The sequence below is a fragment of the Halichoeres trimaculatus genome, unplaced genomic scaffold (assembly GCF_033239565.1).
Source record: "Halichoeres trimaculatus isolate MK-OKI-2021-1 unplaced genomic scaffold, fHalTri1.1 fHalTri1_scaffold_9, whole genome shotgun sequence".
Taxonomy (NCBI): Eukaryota; Metazoa; Chordata; class Actinopteri; order Labriformes; family Labridae; genus Halichoeres; species Halichoeres trimaculatus.
This window is the reverse complement of record NW_027437188.1, coordinates 30,674,458-30,693,392: the sequence shown is the minus strand read 5'-3', so window position 1 is coordinate 30,693,392 and position 18,935 is coordinate 30,674,458. Positions and strand designations below refer to the sequence as shown.

The following is an 18,935-nucleotide window of genomic DNA, read 5'->3' as shown; positions in this document are numbered from 1 at the left end:
TTATGATTATTATTATTATTATTATTATTATTATTATTATTATTATTATTATTATTATTATTGCTAATTTCCTGCTGCGGTGCAAAGCTGCAGCAAAATAAACTTCCATTCTGGACTTTAAAAAATGTTATTCTATTTTAATCATATCTTAAAATGTATCTAAAATCTACCCAACCACAGCTTTCTTTGAGCTGTAGTACAACATGAATCATTTTAAAAGAAAATAAAATCAAACAACACACACATCCATTTTAGCTCACATTCTGAAACAGACATGATGATATTTTAGTCCAGATAAATCCATCAGTCTAAGAGGTCCATGAGGTGAAAAAGTATGTTTCTGAGTTTACTATTCTCTGGAGCTGATGATGTAGTAGCTGAAATCTGCAACCACAAGCTCTCTCAAGGCCTCTCTTCAAATTGATATCTGTCTGACGCAGCATTTCACTGCTGATGCAATTTGTTGTTCATAACACCTGAAGAGTTGGAGAAAATCGAGGCAATGTGATGGTTTAATAGGCAATCACACAGCCATTAAGAGAAAAGATGCAGTTTTTTTCAGAAACAGGGAGTTGTAGCATGCTGAAAACGCTCAGGAAGTAGCGCAGAACTTGATACCAGTATAGAAACTCTTCTGGTTGCTCTTTGCTGCCTGAAGCCATCAAGGACCAGCTAATGAGGCCCAGTCCTGACCTTTGGTGACACGGTGTCACTGGTATCCTGAGAAATTAGGTCAGTGTGCAAGAGTGGGATTAAAGGAATATTCCTTGCATTACTCATCTGATTTTTAAGCTGCCTTCCTGGGAGCAGTTAGTCAACACATCTGTTTTTAAAGGTTAGGTTGACTCAGACGTTTTGGCCAACAATTTGTTTTTGTTTCCTGTATTGGGAAATTACTTATCGCTCATTACTGTAAATTATGCTCCACAATCTTATTCATGGTACTTCATCATAAAGTTCAAATTTTCAAGGAAAGCATTTTTTTTTCAAATGGATTCTGTATATTGCTCATGATATATTGAATAAAATGCGAGTGCAATTTCCATCCTTTGAAATGGTTATAAAAAAAAAACTTAAATCTAGTGTTACTTGCACGTGTACTTTATTTTGTTTGTTTTTTTTAAATCATTTTTTTTTTTAAGTTTTATTAAAAAACAGCAAATTATCTTCCATCTGTTCCAGTGGATGCAGATTCTGTCCCACACAACAGAGGGCAGCAGACGTGTAACTGCAGAGCATTACAGCATCAATTAAGAATGTGTGGTTGAGGGAGGGGTATTGTTATCATGGCTGTAAGAAAACAGTGTCTGAGACCACATTCAAAGAGGCGCCTTTACACCAGTTTTTCACTTCTTGATTTATTTTATGTCCACAGTTTTAGTCTACCATTATACAGGAATAACAAAGTATTGTCTTCTTGTGTATCCCAAATGAACTGTACCACATTACCATCACACTGGCATCTTTTGGAATATTGCTCCACAAAATCAAGACAGTTTGCATACATCAATGTTAGTAGAGAGAAGGCTTCCTTGTTTGCTTTTTGTTTTTTTCCTTTCAACAATTATCAACTTCAAAACGCACAATAAATTAATAAATTAACACACAAGCAATCTGCAAATGCTTTACAGTAGTAGCATTATCAGTGGTATAAAAAAAATGATATCTACTAGAACAGTACGTCAACCCAGTGACAGTCTGACAGTAGATCTGAGCAGTGTTTTCAATCTCACCCAGTCAGGCTGTCATTTAACATACTAAAACTCACAATCTACCACAACACATACACAGCTCGTCTGCTTACAGCGGGTCTCTCTAGATAATAAATTACACATCCATTTCATTTCGCTAACTGACAGGGAGACAGGCTTTTTTTTTCAGTCTTTCCTTTCCTCTTTCACTCTTTGTGAATCACAGTCCAACCCGGGGGGGCTTAACCAGTGCAACTCAAACTGCCAGCTTTCCCATTTCATGAATGGATCTTAATAGTCAATCTGGAAATTTAAACAGAAACAAAACACACGCTGTAAAAAATTTAGCTTAATTTAGTCCGACCTGACCCTTGTACATTTTTCCGTGCTTACGCCTATCAGTAGAAAATAATGATAAAAAGAATACAAAAACAGTAAAAATGGTAGAAAAACATTTAAAAGTTAATCTCAATGAAATAATCAATAATACCATCTAGCACTGCGTGGCCACGTTATTCATATTAAGATCAAAAGGATTCACCCTTCAGTGGTTCCAGCCCACAATGAAATACTGGACTTAAGTTGAACTAGAAACTGATCAATCAGTTTTCCTAAATACAATATGGCTCTTGCATCAAGGCAGAGTTAACACCTCGTCTGAAATGAAAAGATAAGGCAAATCAAACAACAGAGACTTTAGGAAATCAGAAATAAATCCATCCTAAATCAGTTGAAGTGATAACGATCACTGGTATATCTTCATAGTGGCGGTTGGCCTTTGCAAGAAAGTACAATTTTACATCACTGCCGTGCACTTTTTGTCTTTCACGAGTGCATTTAATCCTTAACATTCAACAAAATGCGCTGCGAATATGTCACTCTATTAATAATTTACATACAGGAAACTCATCAGAGACTTTGTGTAGTGTGTGGCATCTCAAAGACCAAAGACATACATCAGCGAACGGTTGAGTTCCAGAAAACATAAATATGTTATTCTGCTCCTACTTAGCTTGTTTTTACGGTCTCTGGGGGATAAAAAGAGAAAACAGAGGCAGGGAAACAACTCCTTGGAAAAGACGCCTCCTGCTTCATTTTGTTTCCCAGCTCTGTTTTCTTGGTCAGTGCACATTTACAATGAAATGTATTAAGATATAACCTGAAATGAATTGACCACTACAGTCAGATCTCCAAAGAAAACAAGACGTTACTTATCTTCTTTACTTCATTTTCAACGTTTGGACGTTGCCGACTTTGTACCTACACTAAAATCATTGGCCACACATTGTTTAAAATCATTTGGACTTAATTGAAATCGTGGCAACAGCCGTGTGCAGTAATCATTAGGGCTCTGACATGGGTCTTTATATATTTGTAAGGCAGCATCCCCCCTACCCTTCCCCCTTCTCTCACCAGACATGCACTGCTAAGCTGAAATTATTGCCTGCAGTGAAAATAATCTCTTCACTGCTTTTGCTCGACTCAGCACAAATGACAGATTGGAGTGAAAGAGAGAGTCTGCCTGCATGCCAAAATTGGAGTGCATCTTGGCAGTCCTGAGACCAGTAAGCGTACTCTTACAGTTTATTAATATGGTTATCGACCAGTTAGTCCCTGCTTCTCTTTTCAGCGGCAGCAAGGCAGCAAATTACTTGCTAGATGCACAAAATGTGTAATTGTTAGGGGGCTGAATCAGACGGCTTTCACAAAACACTTGTTTTTTTTTTTCTAAAGAATGGAATGATGAGTAAAGATGATATTTTCAAACGCATCAGGAATTGATCAAATTTCCATTAATGCTATAACAGTCTGGATGAAGAGCTTCAGCACTTCACCCTTTTTGCCTGATATTCTGCATGTTAGCACCAGACTGCATACAAGAACAGGCATAGGATAGTTTATGGCTTTGTGTCCAATTTTGTCAATCTAAACCAAGGCCAACCAGTAATCATAGTAATGATAGAAACCAGAGATGCTTCACTTAACAGTGTCATTTGTTTTCTCTTTTAGTTTCACGCTTTGAACAGCTCAGTGTCAGGACTTGACTCCCTTTGCAGGTTCAGCAGACTGCCGCACATCAGTCCACTCCTGCATGGTGCTCTGCAGAGCCTGGGTCTTCTCCTTGTCAACTTGCACGTAATCAACCTTCTCATCGGAGGTCACAGAGGATGTAGAAGGCTGTGAGAGGATAAGAGAGGTAAGAGTGAGATTCTGACCTCAGGGGACAAATATTTTTTCAATCAGACTCTGTGAAATCATTGGTATACTTTTCTGTGTGGACTGGGTGACCCCGGTTGGAAGTCCAATGCTAGGTAGTCCACGTTGCCACACTTCCTAGGGGCTGGGCTGCTGGTGCCACTCACGGCTGGGGAGGTAGACGCTGGGTTCTGCTATTAAGGACAGAAGGGAGGTTTCATTCACACAGTGTGGGAAGCAAACAATTGGATCATTTAAACAAACACAATGTATGCTCTCCTGATCTCTCTTCCAGCTGTTAGGACTCACCATAGCCACATAATTCTCCTCACTGTCTGCAGAGTCAGTGCTGGTGATGCTTTGTGTAGAGATAGGTCGACAAGGCTGGGAGGACATGGAGTTCATAGCAGCCCTGGAGGAAAGTGAACAGGACCATGAGTGCTGCTAACCTCTGATATCAGGCAGTAGTAAAGCATAGGATCATCAAACTGTGCATGCCTGTGTTGATGTGTGTGGAAGTGACCCTGAATAACCCAGCTTTAATGACTGATATGTGACTCACATGGGTCGTGTCCAGGACATAGTGACCGGGCTCTTAAATGGCAGCTCATCAATGATCCCATTATTCTTCAGATCAAGAGGTGTTGGCTTCGCTGTTAAACACAACATATCAATCACTGTCAACAAGAAACACTCCTTCTGGACAAACAATTAAGTATGTGAGCTCCACATCTGAAGACACAACAACCTGTGACAAAGATCTGCTGTTAATAACTCACATTTCCTGTTAGGTTTGAGGTTACGGTTGATAGGTGGTGGTGTGACATCACTGAGACGGCTGGGCCGGTGACACAGGGAGGCGCTGCTCCCCTTGCGGGCAGGTAATGTTGCAGAGAATCCTGGGAAATCAAAGTGATGTGGCCCAGGGCTCATTGGGATGTAGATATTCTTAGGACTGTCAGCCTGGGCAGCGCTCAGTGGCGAGGAGCCAGGATTCATCGGCACATAGTTGTCATCGGAGTTGCCGCTGTCTGACCGTGTCAGAGGGGTTTTGGTTCTCTGATGTGAGGAGACACAGGGGCACATGACTGTCTTAAACTCTCTGGGCTCAATATTTCAGGAAAACTGCAGCACTCAGTTGGAGTAAATATAGTACAGTAGCGTTTTCTACCCCTGCAGTTCGTGACCTAACACTTTGTGTCTGCAGATGGAGTGCAGCTAAAGGAGAGCATGACTCACCAGGTAGGAGCTGAACCCGTCATTGACAGACTCCACAGACTGGCCTGAGTTATTGAAATGGATGGGACGGTGATGGCTGTTCGTTTCAAAGGAGGAGCCTGTGAAGAGAGACAGGAGAAAAATCGATATTTAACACTGGCAAGAACTCCAAAAGGTAGAAAAGTGCAAAGCAATACAAAGTCTAACCTCAAGGGGTCAAATACACATTATGCAACGATAATTTCAATAGAGGCTGATTTAAATAAAAATGTAGTAAAATCTTGTTTTCAGTAAAAAAAAAACTCACAATGCATTTTTTATATCATTAAATACTTCAGCAGGTTATAATTAGACTCTGCCGAGCAGGTGTGTGAACAGCCTGCAGCCTTACTAACAAGGGCCACAGGTCAATTGTTGTTTCAGGCTATATGAGACCTGAGCCTGAGCTTGGCAGCTCAGAGTATAATAAGAGGACGTGCAGAAAAAAAAAACAGTTAAGCCTGAATTTTATTTGCATCTCCAACAGAACAGTGTCAGCCACACTAGTCTGTTAGCTGCTTGTGGTAAATCGGTGAAATAAGACACAGAGGAGGAGTACATGTGAAGAAAGTGGGGAGAGCAGGAAGCAAAAACTCGCAGCCACACCACAGAAGAACACAGAGATCGAGTCAGACTAGCTTCTGAAAACAGGAAACAGGTAGATTTCAGAAGCTCTGTATGAGGCAACTGAGGTTTTACCAAGAAAAGCAGCATTCAGGAGAAACATGTCAGAAAACTAGACGAAGCTCTGAATGCAGGCAGCGTACCTCGATGCAGCCTAATGTTCTCAACAGCAGGGAGAGTATTCCTACGAGGGATAACCGACACCGCTGTCACATCTCCATTCTGGCTCCCTACTGACTGTGGACTCCCCCACTGGCTCTCTGACCCCTGGCTGGGTTTGGGGGGCCTTGGAGGGGGAGCACAGGAGGACTCAGAGCTGGAGGGTGTCAAAGCATTATGATTCTTATCAAACGTCCGGGGTATCTGGTAGAAGGAGCCAGGCGGCGTAGGAAGGTCATAATTGTCAGTTGGGCGCTCGTTGTTGTGCATGGTGGCGAGGGTGTTGCACGGCGTTTTGAAGGTGTAAACCTCTTCATTTTCCAGCTCGGGATCACATAGGCCACTGTGAGCAGGCGCCTCAGAGCTGAATCCCCGCGGCAGCACGTAACAGGCCTCCTGGGGGGAGTCATCGTGCAGGGGGGACTGGTGTTTTCCTGGCTTAGGCAGGCTGTAGAAACCATGCAGCTGAGCACCCATGCCATTCAGACAGTGGGAAAAGCCATGTGTGAGTTTTTGCACTGCAGAGTCGCTGCCCATAAACAGATTGCTTCGTGACGCCTGGGAAAAACTGGCACTCCTGCAAAATAAACAAAGACACATAAATAAACACAGCAGGTTTTCTTTTATCATTTTCTTTAAAACGTTAATGCCTCCCAAAGGACAGGAATTTGTCTCATGATTGAAAATAATGGAAAAACGACTGAAACCATCTACAACAGCCTTTAGTGCACATGTCAATGTAATAACCTAAACAGCCACTAGATGGCACTGTAACACCTCAGAGGAATCTCCAGCTCTGTAGGTCATGTGGCTCATAAAAAAAGAAAAAACACACCTCAGCATCCAAGCCTTGGAGCCCATGAGTTACAGCATGTAAATTCTTTATGGCACGATCATACTTTCCTTGAAAATCCGGTTTGTTTACATTTTTACAGCACGTTCATAGGGAGAGGAAATCCATGCAAATGAGATAACGCCACAACTTTCCCAGAGTTACTCAGCCTTGGTTAGACACCCTGGGGATGTGCCTCATTTATTCCAGCTCCTTTGCTGAGCTTGACCTTGAGTGCTAACCCTTCATCGCAGACATTTCTGCCCAGTTAGCTGACCAATGGCCTGGCTAAGTCAGCCAATGCGGAGATATGACATCGCCAATGAGTCGTTTCTTAACGTCTGTGCTAATCTTTGCTCACATCTAAGCTACACTGCACTTTTCTAATAGTTGTGTTCAATCTTGATTATAAATGTTAAGATCTGAGTGATGCATCAAAGTAATAGAATTAACATTGACTCTAACATTTCGCTCACATTTCTTTTTCATGTCAAACAGCAGAGTGTGTTTCATTATTCTTTTCTGTCTCATAAGGTTTTCAATCATTGATCAATATTTTGTTAATCACCCTCCTCTCGATCTTTGTGGCTGCATGGGGGCTTTTTGCACTGATTAATTTATGCATTTGGTCATCAGACCAGTGGAGTTTATCCTGACATGAATCATTCTCCATCACCAGATGCCTGTCTTAATTAGCAGACCCACCAGGCAGAATCTAGTGAGGGAGTGACAGACATATCTGCATAAAGCTGATGAGATGGATTGTGAGGTTTGATTTCCTGGGTTTCACAGGGGTCCAGCACAGCAGATTTATGTGCAAATCGTGTGGCTGAGAGGGCACTTCTACTCTGGGTGAGTCTAAACCTATAGGAGTGATGGATTGCAGCCTCACCCTCATTGATCATCTACTGGGCCAGCTATCTGCTGAATGCCATCATTATTAAAGCTGCCTTTTGATTCTTATAAGCAGGTACAAAGGCAGCGTTAGGCGAGGTGAATGTTAATAGAATCTCCTAGATAATGTAAAACTTGGTTCATGTGTTCTCCTGCTTGGCATACTACTAAGATAAGCATGCCAAACAAATGGTAGCATCTCCTGATCTTCACTTACTTCATATATATCATCTAAAAGGAGTTTTTAATTTCAGTCGTCATATATTTCATTTGCCACATTTAGAAATACTAGGGCTGAGACAATATGCTATTATCATGATTCAATTCTTTTACAATTTTTGTTTCTACTCAAATTGCAATTCTTCGATGACGATTTTTGTGATTTTTAGTTTGCTTTTTTAGCACCAGACTGTGTACAAGAGTTTAATGATGATTAGGGATGCCCGATATGAAAATTTGGCCGATACCATTATCCAATATTAATATTGTTGTTGCGTTGAACATAAGACAAAAAACTGAAATCTTATCAAGTGTTTTTGTCTTATTTTCAGGAGAAAATTTCTTTTTAGACTTAATGTGAGCCACATTCACCTGAAAAATGTCTGGTTTTAAGTTATTTAAAGAGAAAAATGAGGTCTGAAGTTCTTAAAAAAGTGAGTAAAAAAAATCTGCCAGTGGAACAAGAGAAAAGTTACCTGTATTAGGACATTATTCTAGTTTCAAGCAAATTTTCCTTGTTCCTTTGGCAGAATTTTTTACTTGTTACAAGCAATTCTGACTTTATTTTTGTCTTTAAACAACTTGAAACAGGACATTTTTTTGGACTGGTCAGGCCAATGTGGCTCATATCAAGTATAACAAGACAATTTTTACTTAAAATAAGACAAAAACACTTGATAAGATTTCAGTTTTTTGCACTATGGGCGGAAAAAGAGCAGTACGATGGTGAGAAAAGACAACCATGGAGAGGATCAAAGGATGGAAAGCCCGAGATAAACACGATCGAAAAAAGTACATTTTGTCTGTTTTTGGACAGAAAAACAGGAAGAGGATTTACAAAGTGTTAACATAGTCATAGAAAACAATATTATTCAGGTCTTGAAAGATTGTTCAAGATGCCCTGAACTTGGTCGACTTTTACACATCAGCCGATAGCGATACCGATATTGATATCAATATATCGTGCATCCCTAATGATGATAATGATAATGTCTAAAGACTATATGAGGAGCCATATTTTCCCATGAAATGCACATCACATGAGTCAGGGAGAAACATTTCACCCTCTGCTCGAGAAAAGTTGTCACTTTTTTCCAATCCAGTTAATAAACAAAGACTGAAATGAAGAATCTGAAGTTGAAAAAATGATAAATTTTTTTGACAAAGAATCCCAATTTGATATTGTCAAACAAAAGGTTCCCAATGTATTGGTTTTTGAATTTTTCTCCCACCCCTAAGAAATACCCAATCCTGTTTTCAGTTGCGTCCACTTTAGTGATTTAGTACTTATTGGCATTTAGCTATCAGACCAGTTAAAAATACATTTCTTTATGAATGCCTGTCATTCACAGAAGAACACAGACAAACACAAACAGATAATCTCTCCCCCAACAGTAGTTCGAACCCTTCGGGGCCTCTAAACTAAGGAAGCGCCGTAAACCTGTATGTTGACCTGCATTAACAGACAACAGGAAACTGACACAGGACGCCAGAGGGTCGCGACCCTTACCGTGCACTCTCCGTCTTCCTGCTCATGCACTGGTGAAGGAGGAGGTAGTCCTGGGGTGCGCTGTTGGAAAGCGAGCCGTGGTGTGAGTGGCGTACAGGCACATCAAAGGTGAAGAGGACCGGCTGGCTGGAGTGGATGGGGGCAGAGGACTTGCGTTCTCCGGTCAGAGGAGCCATTGAGCCGGGGACATCTGCTCCTACAGAACGAGGCATATGGTGCAACCTGCCATCTGCGGACAGGAGAAATTAGAGTTATTGATTGTTTAAGCTGCATTTACTTTGCAAAACCATCTCTGGGTTGTTATTTAACAGATTTTTGCACTTTGGTCATGCTATGCATCACTATGCAAAAGAAGCTGCTCTTTTTGTCGTCAAATCCTTCGAGTCAGAGGTCACTTTGTGATTCATTCGAGGGTTTAAGCTTTAACATGACCTTGCCTTGCAGGGAGTCTTGTATTCAGTGGCTCTCAGACTGCTATCTAATCAATAGAGAAGAGGAATCTGTATCCAGGGAGGAGAGAAAACAGTATCCCTCCGCCTTTTTTTGGCTGCAGACTGTGAGTGGTTCAGCAGCACATGACACGTTATTTGTTTTGACCAGGGTCGATGTGCATTGTTTGATTTTATTAAGGTGCCCATTGTTTGGCACAGATAGACACAATGTAGAACAGAGTCTTGCAATATTCTAGCTTCTGTGTGACATCTCTGATATCTGCCTTGAAAGGCCACAAAGAAAACACAAATTTGAGATAGGAATGCTGCAAATAGAACAGGCAGGGGTGCCAAAATGAGGAGGTGCACACTGAGATGTGGGAGTAGAGAGTAGGCGGCCCACTGATCCATCGACCCATGGTGCTGTGTGCAACAGCTGATGGAGGGAAGGAAAAAAACACCACCAATCATCTGATAGTACTGATAGTAGTAGCTCTCACACACTGGAAAGTGAATTCAAAAATCTGCTCTAGCGTGGTTATTTACCAGGATTGAAAATTAAATTTCACTGATCAGAAAGGCTTCTAAGAAAGAAATGATCAAGAAGTCAAAATAAAGGAGACAAAAATAAAAGATTACAGTGAAAGATTCAAATTTTTAAGACAAGAAATAATGATTAAACATCTTCTTCTTTTTCTTTTAGAAGTTCTGATAAATGTAGGATTTATTTCTGAGAATTAAAAGATTCAAAAACTGCGCTGCAAAAATCTGAAATCTTATCTGGTGATTTTGTCTTATTTTAAGTAAAAACTGTCTTATTATACTCTATATGAGCCACATTCAAGTGGTCAGTCCAGAAAAAAAGTCTTGTTTCAAGTTTTTCTAAGACAAAAGAAAAATCTGCCAATGGAAAAAGAAAATTTTGCTCAAAAGTTTTCTTGAAACTAGAATAATTTCTTAACACAAGTATCACTTCTCTTGTTCCATCGGCAGATTATTATTGTTAGATGAAACTCAAACCTCATTTTTGTCTTCAATAACTTGAAATAAGAGATTTTTCTGGACTGGTCAGGTGAATGTGGCTCATATTAAGTCTAAAAAGACATTTTCTATTGAGAATAAGACAAAAACACTTGATAAGATGTCAGTTTTTTGCAGTGTGTAATATTTTGTCAACTCATCTATCTATGAATCTACAATTTAACACTGATCTGAATCATTTCTGAACAGTATTTTCCTCTGTTCTCTTGTATTCCTCCTCTTCTTTACCATTCCTCTCTTCTCTCAGACCTTTACAAAGCACGCTGTGGGTCAAACCGCCCTTTAAGAAAAGGGCAATGCTCTGTGAGTCACGATGTGATCTGACCATACAGAGGGACCACAGCCACTGAGAAAAACAGAACTCACACAAGTGTGGTGTGTGAGCATGTGTGTGTGTGAGTGAGTGTGGGATGGGATGGTGGAGGGGTGGGTTCTGGATCACAGTTAGCTGAATGAGGTCACATCCATGCCTGAGGGGGAAAAGGCCTCTGCTGTGGGGTCTACAGGCCAGTGGACATCAGTGAAACACCACCAGACCCAGAGCCACACAGGCAGGGACTCCCCCCCAACAATCCTCAATTACAGCATTGTTCTGAGTGATTCCACTCTCCCTAGGCTGGTTAGGCATCATCTCCTGTCTCCACAAAAAGCTTTGTAAAAGCTTTCATCCAGTGCGGTGAGTACTAGGCCCACTAACATGGGTAGATATATTGATTTGTTGTAGAAAGACAGTCCCACCCCCCTGCCAGAGGACAGAGATGCATGGAAAAACACATGCAGGATTTAAATACTGACTTTAATGCAGAAAACACAAAAACAAAAAATTAAATTAGAGTACAATCAAGCAGGTTTTTCATGTGCTTGTTTGTCTGTGTGCCCTACCTAGGATTTTCTTTTTCCAGCACATGACCGTCAGAATCAGAGCGAGAAGAAAGACGACTGGTCTGGACTGCTGATGGAATAGCCCGCATGGCTCATCACTGACACTAATGGATCTACTGATGTATGTTGCCATTGGGAGGCAATTCCATCAAGTCAGAAGGACCACAACACAGAAAATAAAAACACTGGTATTTTCCCTCCTAGGTGCTTTGAGTCCCTCCATGAGCTAATGTACTGTGGCTGTCAAAGTAAAGCAAGAAAACATTAATTTAACTTAATAATCTCAAAAAGAGAAGTCATCAAACTGGAAGGACTGACACAGCTGAAACAAAGGCTGATCCCAGGTCATGAGTATGTGCCAGATTTTATTACCAGAAACACTTCTACATCAAAGAGGAACGAAGAGTTCTTCCCACAACATTCCTCAGCTTGAAACAAACACCAGATTTTAAGAGCTTCTTTTTTGGGAGGGTGGTGAATGACATGTGGCTATATTCTGGGTCAAAGAGCTCCTAAGTTCATGAGCAATTTTCCAATTACGCTCCATAATACATCACCTACTGTCTCATCTGCTCTGTGGCTGTAATCTAATAGAAGCCGGCTGCTGGTCTCACGGGGCCAAAATTAGAACCCTGCAGGATCACTAAGGACAAGAACATCTTTGTGGGGTGCTCATTTCCTCTCAGTCCGGCCAGAATTAGACAAGAACATATGATAATCTAATCTGAAATAGGATGTAAAAATAGAGTATATTACTGACCTATTGAAATGCTAAGTGATGGTAGCATGAAAAAGAGGAAGTCTGAAATTTCGTAATCATTGGGGGCTGTCATGACCTCGAGGTTGAGTTTCTGTTCTTAAGAAAGCAGCTGTGGTTTGAATCCAACCTGCAAACCCTTTCCTATCTGAACTAGAAAAGCACTCCGAGCGCAGATTCCGCCAAGCATATTGTGATTGTCACGCAACACTGAAGTCCTACTTTAATGTTATACTCTCTTTCAGCAGACTGTCTACTACAAATTGGTGTTAGTTGCGGGTTTGTATGATAATTTGTTACCTGTTGAAAATTATGATGACTGATTCTGGATCTTAGTATCCAGAATATTGTCAGGATCTAGATCCTGGATCTGACCATTAATCATGGAGTTATTAACACATTTGGTGAAAACAGCCCTATCTCCTAATGATAAAGAATCCTTTAAAAAAGTCCGGGATCTAGACGGTGACCTGGATCACCTCCAAAATGTTATCACTCCCTTCTTATCCCATGTTGGACATTTCCTGAAAATTTCATCAAGATCTGTTTGTTACTTTTTGAGTTATGTTGTTCACAGACAAACAACCTCTCCCAAAAACATAATAAAGGCTAAAAACCTGCAAAGGTAAACTAAAAAAGAAGAAAAAGTTGCAATCACCTGTTAAATATTCCTTCAAATTATCATATAGAGATACATGATGTCCTCCCAGGAAGAAAAATGCAATCTCCTTAATGGCTCCATATGAGATTGCACTTCAAAATATAGCCTCTGGGGTGACAGCAACGATGAGAGCAGCATATTAACTCAGATATGTCAGAGCTCTGCAGGGTGGCCTGTTGGTGCTGAAGGCCAACTTGTCACAAAAAGGTCAGGCAATAAGTTTGATACCCTCATGGGTCCTGTCAAAGTGTCCTTGAAAAGGGCTTCCACCTGCTCTCTCAGTGTGAGTCAACCTGAATCAGCTTTTTTAATTTCACAGCCGATTCTGAGTATATAGTTGCGTTATTGACCTGCGTGGATCTTTTGTCCAGCAGCTCTCTTAAGCCACACTGTGTCCCAGGAGGCCACATAGTGGGGTCCATTTGCATGTGTGGTTAGCAGGGGGTTGGGAGCTTTTCTCATGAATGACATAAATGGATGAAGAAGACAACTGCAGCAGCAGAGATGGGTTGGGAGCCACAGAGGGGTCTTGTCATCACTAAAAAAAAGCAAGCTACTGCAAAAAAATGAAATATTATCAAGTGCTTTTGTCTTATTTAAGTAGAAAATGTCATTTTATTCTTAAAATGAGCTAAGCTCACCTGACCAGTCCAGAAAAATGTGTTGTTTCAAGTTATTTAAAGACAAAAATTAGGTCTGAATTGCTTGTAACAATAAAAAAAAATCTGCCAATGGAACAAGAGAAGTTACTTGAATTGAGACATTATTCTAGTGTCAAGGAAATTTTCTAGCAATTTTTTCTTGTTCCATTGGCAGATTTTCTTATTGTTTTAAGCAATTTAGACCTTGTTTTTGTCTTTGAATAACTTGAAACAAGACATTTTTCCAGACAGAAAAGATGAATGTTGCTCATATCAAGTGTAATAAGACAATTTTTACGTAAGATATGACAAAAACACTTGATAAGATTTTTATTTATTTTGCAGTGTACTCAACAAAAGAAGGGAAAATGGCGCCCAACCTTTGCTACTTCATCTGAAGTGATCAAAGTGACATGGTTGTTTTCGACGGTCCCTTTAAAGTCAGTCAGAATGAGCAGAGCAGACACACAGGAGCTTTCCCTGATCACATTACTCCTGTGTGCCTGCCCGCTCAACAGCATCATGTGAGCACCGCCCACCGACAACACATCAATTTGTCTCAAAACACTGCACTGATCAATCATACCGAAGGCTACGGCTCGTTGAGGGCTATGAATTACAGAATTTTTCAAAAACAGTTCATTTGAATGCTCTGAGCTCATTTCTGCAGGGAAGGATGGATAAATACTGGTGCTGTGCAACAGCAGGGTGGACACATGAAGCATGGAGACAGTTTGCAGAGGAGTGTTGGCTTCCTTTTCTCTTCCTCATTAGAAAAATGCAAGACTTGATTAGGATGAAAAATTGACTCTGACTGTACCGAGCATTACAGCATGAGTACACACTTCATGAGGCTACACAGAGAAATCATGATGAGCTGAGAGGGTGACACTTATGTATGCCCTCAACAGTGTAGTCTGTAGTGATTGAGCAATGCTCTGTCTCAGATTGTGTAACTGTACCATGCAGACACAACGACCTCCAACCTTCTTAAATTCAGACCAGTTGTTTTTTTTCTTTGTGGCAGTTAAAGAAAAGCTTTTTTAAAAGCTTTAACTTTGTACTTATGTAGGTTGATAAACCCTTAACATCACAGACTTGCAGACTGGAGTTTCAGATAGATATACTCAGCAGTTTTGTTTATATTTTTAAGGTTAAGTGTAACATGATGCAGCAGGGATCTCCTCATAAATAAAGCTCTATGTGCTTCACTTTCATGTACTGTGGACATTAAGTCATGCTCAAAATCTGTATATAACAACAAATAAAACCAGTTCTGCATTTACATACATTGGAAGGTTTCCCTGTTACTAGCATGGCAGTAGTAACTATGCACACCTCTGCTCAAAGCTTGCATGCTTTGGATACTGTGCATCATGGGGTTCATCACAGGTTTTAAAGCATTTACTCCAATGCCCGGCTCTCATGTAGGGTGGTCTTCCCTGTCGTCACACAGACTAAAAAATTGGTATCTCTTCATTCATAAGTGTATTTAGGTCTGCTTCCACCCTATCTCCCCACTTATTTTGAACAGAAAAGAGCAGGAACTCATGGTCTTCGATCACAGGATCTTATTTTACTGTCTGTTCCCCGGGTCAGGACTGACCTAGGCAAAAAAAAATCTTGAAACTTTGCAAACAGTGTCGTGTATTATGTGTATTTATGTCTGTGGTAAAAATGTAACTGTCCTGCTGCTACTATCTTGGCCAGGACACTCTTGGAAAAAAAAGATTTTTAATCTCAATGAGTCTTTTCCTGGTTGAATAAAGGTTAACTAACTAAGAAGAAGGAAACAAATCAGCAGGACAGAAAGCTGATTTTATTCCACATCTTTGATAAGAGGTAGATGTAAACACCCTACTATGTAAGCTTTACTCTCAGTAAACAGATGTTGAAGGCCAAAAATGGGTATGCTGCCAAGAGACAAGCAGGTTCTATAGAGGGTTAAGGATGAACAAGGTTCTGGTATAAAGGGAAAACAAAGAGACAAAGGTCAATGTTGAAGAGTGAATTTGATGACAAAAAAATTGACCAAGACTGAACTTTTTCTCTACTGCTGTGTCTGAATTTATGCAAAGATTAATTTTTTTTGCAGCATTACACAACTACTCTTACGCCATTTATTTGTTTCATTTATTGAATTCCTTCCTCTTTGAGGCAGGTTTATGTGTTACTAACACCAGTTATGGTTTAACCAACATTTCTTTGGAACAAGGAAAAATAACAAAATCAAAACTTCTCATAGAGAGAAGGAGAGAAAAAGAGAGTTTTTTTTTAACCACTGTCGGTGATGCTGGGTTTCACACTGAGTAAAAATTCACAAATAAGGAAGTTGGAGGAGATTCAATATTTAATTTAATATCTGTTCAACGGCAGATTTTATTGTTTTACAGCAGGTATCCTTAATGAGACACAGGAAGGTAGGGACCCTTTTATTTAATATCCAAACACTTTAAATATACTGAGACTGTTTTCAACAAATCAAGGGTTTAATGTCAACCCTCTCAAAGATTTTCTTAAAAAGAAATCAAACATGTCTTCAACGCCCTACAACAAAAGCTGCTGAGGCTGCTGCTGGAAACGCTGATTTAGTAGTTATTCTCTTTTTCCATCTCTCTGAAAAACAATACTGACTTCATTTTTTTTCCAAGGGACAGCCAGGGGAACAGACAAAACGAAGAGCAGGAAAAACAAAACAGAGTGGGAGCTGTCATGCAAAAGAGCGAACAAAAAAAAAAAAAGTGACTGCTGACAAGTAAAAACCTCATCCCTCAGTTGAGATGATCCTCGTCTCGGAGTTCAAACAGCTGGGAGGGAGCAGAACAAAGCCCATGATTGACGAGATGATGTTCCATTCATTAGATTGTGCTTGGGGGTGGGTCTCCCTGGCTGCAGACACACGCCACACACCCAGCCATCAGTATCTGATAACAACAGCACTAACACCCATCAACAAGCTAAAAAACACACAACTCAGAGGTGCTACAAGGACTTGGTAAATTTCTCTTTGCTGACCAGCTTCTCTCTGAAAAATGTTTGGAAATCAGCAGATATCCAACATTAACTGGATGAGCTAAGTCGCTAAGTCCAACAAAAAAACAGAGCAACAAAGTCAACTATCTTGAACAAACATGATTCTTTCTCTGTTGGACAGACAGTGTCATCCTTTTCCTTCAGGGATTTTGTTGACATGCACAATTTATCCTCAAGTCTCTGGTTTCCAGAGATGCCTAAGATGCTGCCAGTGGTATTGTGGGATGCAAGGCAGGAGCAGCAACAGCAAACTGTCCTCAAACAGCTCTGTGGAAGCAGAAACCTGACCTTCCCGTGCCATGGAGTCTCATTATTTCAACAAAAATCAATGCAGACGAAGGGCACTTTGGGAGGGGGAAAAAGGCAGGCGGGCATGTGTTGGGGAATGAGAAGGCAAGGAGGAGCAGGAGTGTGTGTTTATACTTTTGTCTAATAGTGCATGTAAAATGATATGTCTTACACTCAAAGTCTGTTCATATGAAGGAGCCAAAAATATCCATACATGAACATTGATTTCTCTCTTTACAAGATGTTTTTACTTGGTTCTTGTGCTAAGCTTGCAGAAAATACTGTGCAACGATTGGTTAGAAAGACTCTTCTTGAGAGTAATGTAATTTACTTTATGTTTCTAAAACTTAAAATTCAGATAGCTCTGTAAAAAGATTGACAGAAATGTCTTTCTACTGCAAAAACACATTCACAAACATTCAAAAGTGCTTTATGAGGAATATCTTGCAGTTTTTTTTTTTTTATAGAATATAAACTCAGAGCCCAGACCTCTACCAAGCATATTGTGATTGTCACGCAACACTTAACACCGACTTTAATGTTATACTCCTTTTTAGCAGACTGTCTGCTAAAACTTGGTGTTAGTTGCAGGTTTGCACAATAATTTGTTACCTGACAGTGTTGAAAATTATGATGACCCAGTACACATTTCATATTCCAGATCTTAATATCCAGAATATTGCTAGGATTTGGATTGTACTTTTACATCTGTCACAAATTATGTTGACCTTGTCTTGTATTGTTTTGCAAAGCAATCCAGCCATTTATCTTTGAGTTATGTATACATATGGTGAAAATTGCCCTATCTGACATTGATAGAGAATCCTTTAAAAAAGTCCTGGATCCAGATGGTGATCCCGATCACCTCAAAAATGTAATCACTTCTTCCTTATCCCATTTTGAAACTATCCTGAAAATTTCATCAAGATCCGTTTGTAACTTTTTAAATTATGTTGTTCACAGACTAACTCTCCCAAAATCATAACCTCCTTGGTGGAGGTGGTAACTTATACAATTTGAAGTATACGTGCACGTGTTTAAGTCTATAAGGAAATGAGATAGGAGGAACTGAGCGAGAGATGTTTTTGTTTCTGTTTTTGTGTAACTCTGAGCAGCTGTCATGTGCTGCCCTTGTCCAACCGTCCTCACAGTCTGCAGAAAAGGCCGACCTCTGTCTGCAGAGGCCAACTGACAGACAAAAGGTAAGTTCAGATCAAGGTGATGATAGAACTGATGCTGAGAAGGCTTAACAAAATCCTCTGAGGGACACAAACAGTACGTCTCGCAACCTGCTACCAACAACGCTATCACACATTAGCATTGAAGCTGATCAACCACAAACACTGAGAACCATAAAACAATCAGAATGAATTCCAAACACTGTGTTTCTTCTTCTCTCTTTGTCTCTTTGGGTTTGTATTGTTTACACAGTGAGAGCTAACATCTCAGAGCTTTTTTTAAACCAGTTTGTTTTTTTCAGAAAGGGAATTCCCAGTTTGTTCAGTGACAGGGGCCCAGACACGCAGCTGGAGGAAAAAAAAACTGCAAAATATTTTCCCCACTAAAGAGTGTTTATAAACTGGTATTATTTGTTAGTTCCAAATAACATTTGTATATCTGAGTCGCTTCATCAAACTATAACCACTGAACCCACAATTACTAGATCCTGCATCAGTTCATGATGTTGCTGCGTGTTAAACAACAGTTAACATGTTGTTGCTGTGACGCTGTGGTCCAGTCTCCAGAACGCTGTGTATTCATGAGATCAGAAATCAAGATAGGAGATGTTTTCGGAGGTTTTCTGATTCAGAGAGTGTTC

The 18,935-nt window shown here is 40.2% G+C and overlaps 1 protein-coding gene across 2 annotated transcripts in view; it reads right to left on the bottom strand.

Annotated features, from left to right (window-relative positions):
- Positions 1 to 1,252: 1,252 nt before the first annotated feature.
- The window catches only part of gab2 (GRB2-associated binding protein 2), a 39,873-nt gene continuing 22,190 nt past the window's right edge, over positions 1,253 to 18,935 (bottom strand). The window contains exons 3-10 of one of the 2 annotated variants that reach the window (XM_074680132.1): positions 9,383 to 9,611; positions 5,912 to 6,504; positions 5,127 to 5,224; positions 4,667 to 4,946; positions 4,450 to 4,540; positions 4,197 to 4,299; positions 3,959 to 4,078; positions 1,253 to 3,869 (exon numbers count right to left, since the gene is read on the bottom strand). In XM_074680132.1, the coding sequence (XP_074536233.1) occupies positions 3,726 to 3,869; positions 3,959 to 4,078; positions 4,197 to 4,299; positions 4,450 to 4,540; positions 4,667 to 4,946; positions 5,127 to 5,224; positions 5,912 to 6,504; positions 9,383 to 9,611 (1,658 nt within the window). In that variant the 3' untranslated portion in view covers positions 1,253 to 3,725. Of the gene's footprint in view, positions 3,870 to 3,958; positions 4,082 to 4,196; positions 4,300 to 4,449; positions 4,541 to 4,666; positions 4,947 to 5,126; positions 5,225 to 5,911; positions 6,505 to 9,382; positions 9,612 to 18,935 lie in introns of both variants that reach the window. The other variant, XM_074680131.1, reaches the window with a different exon arrangement.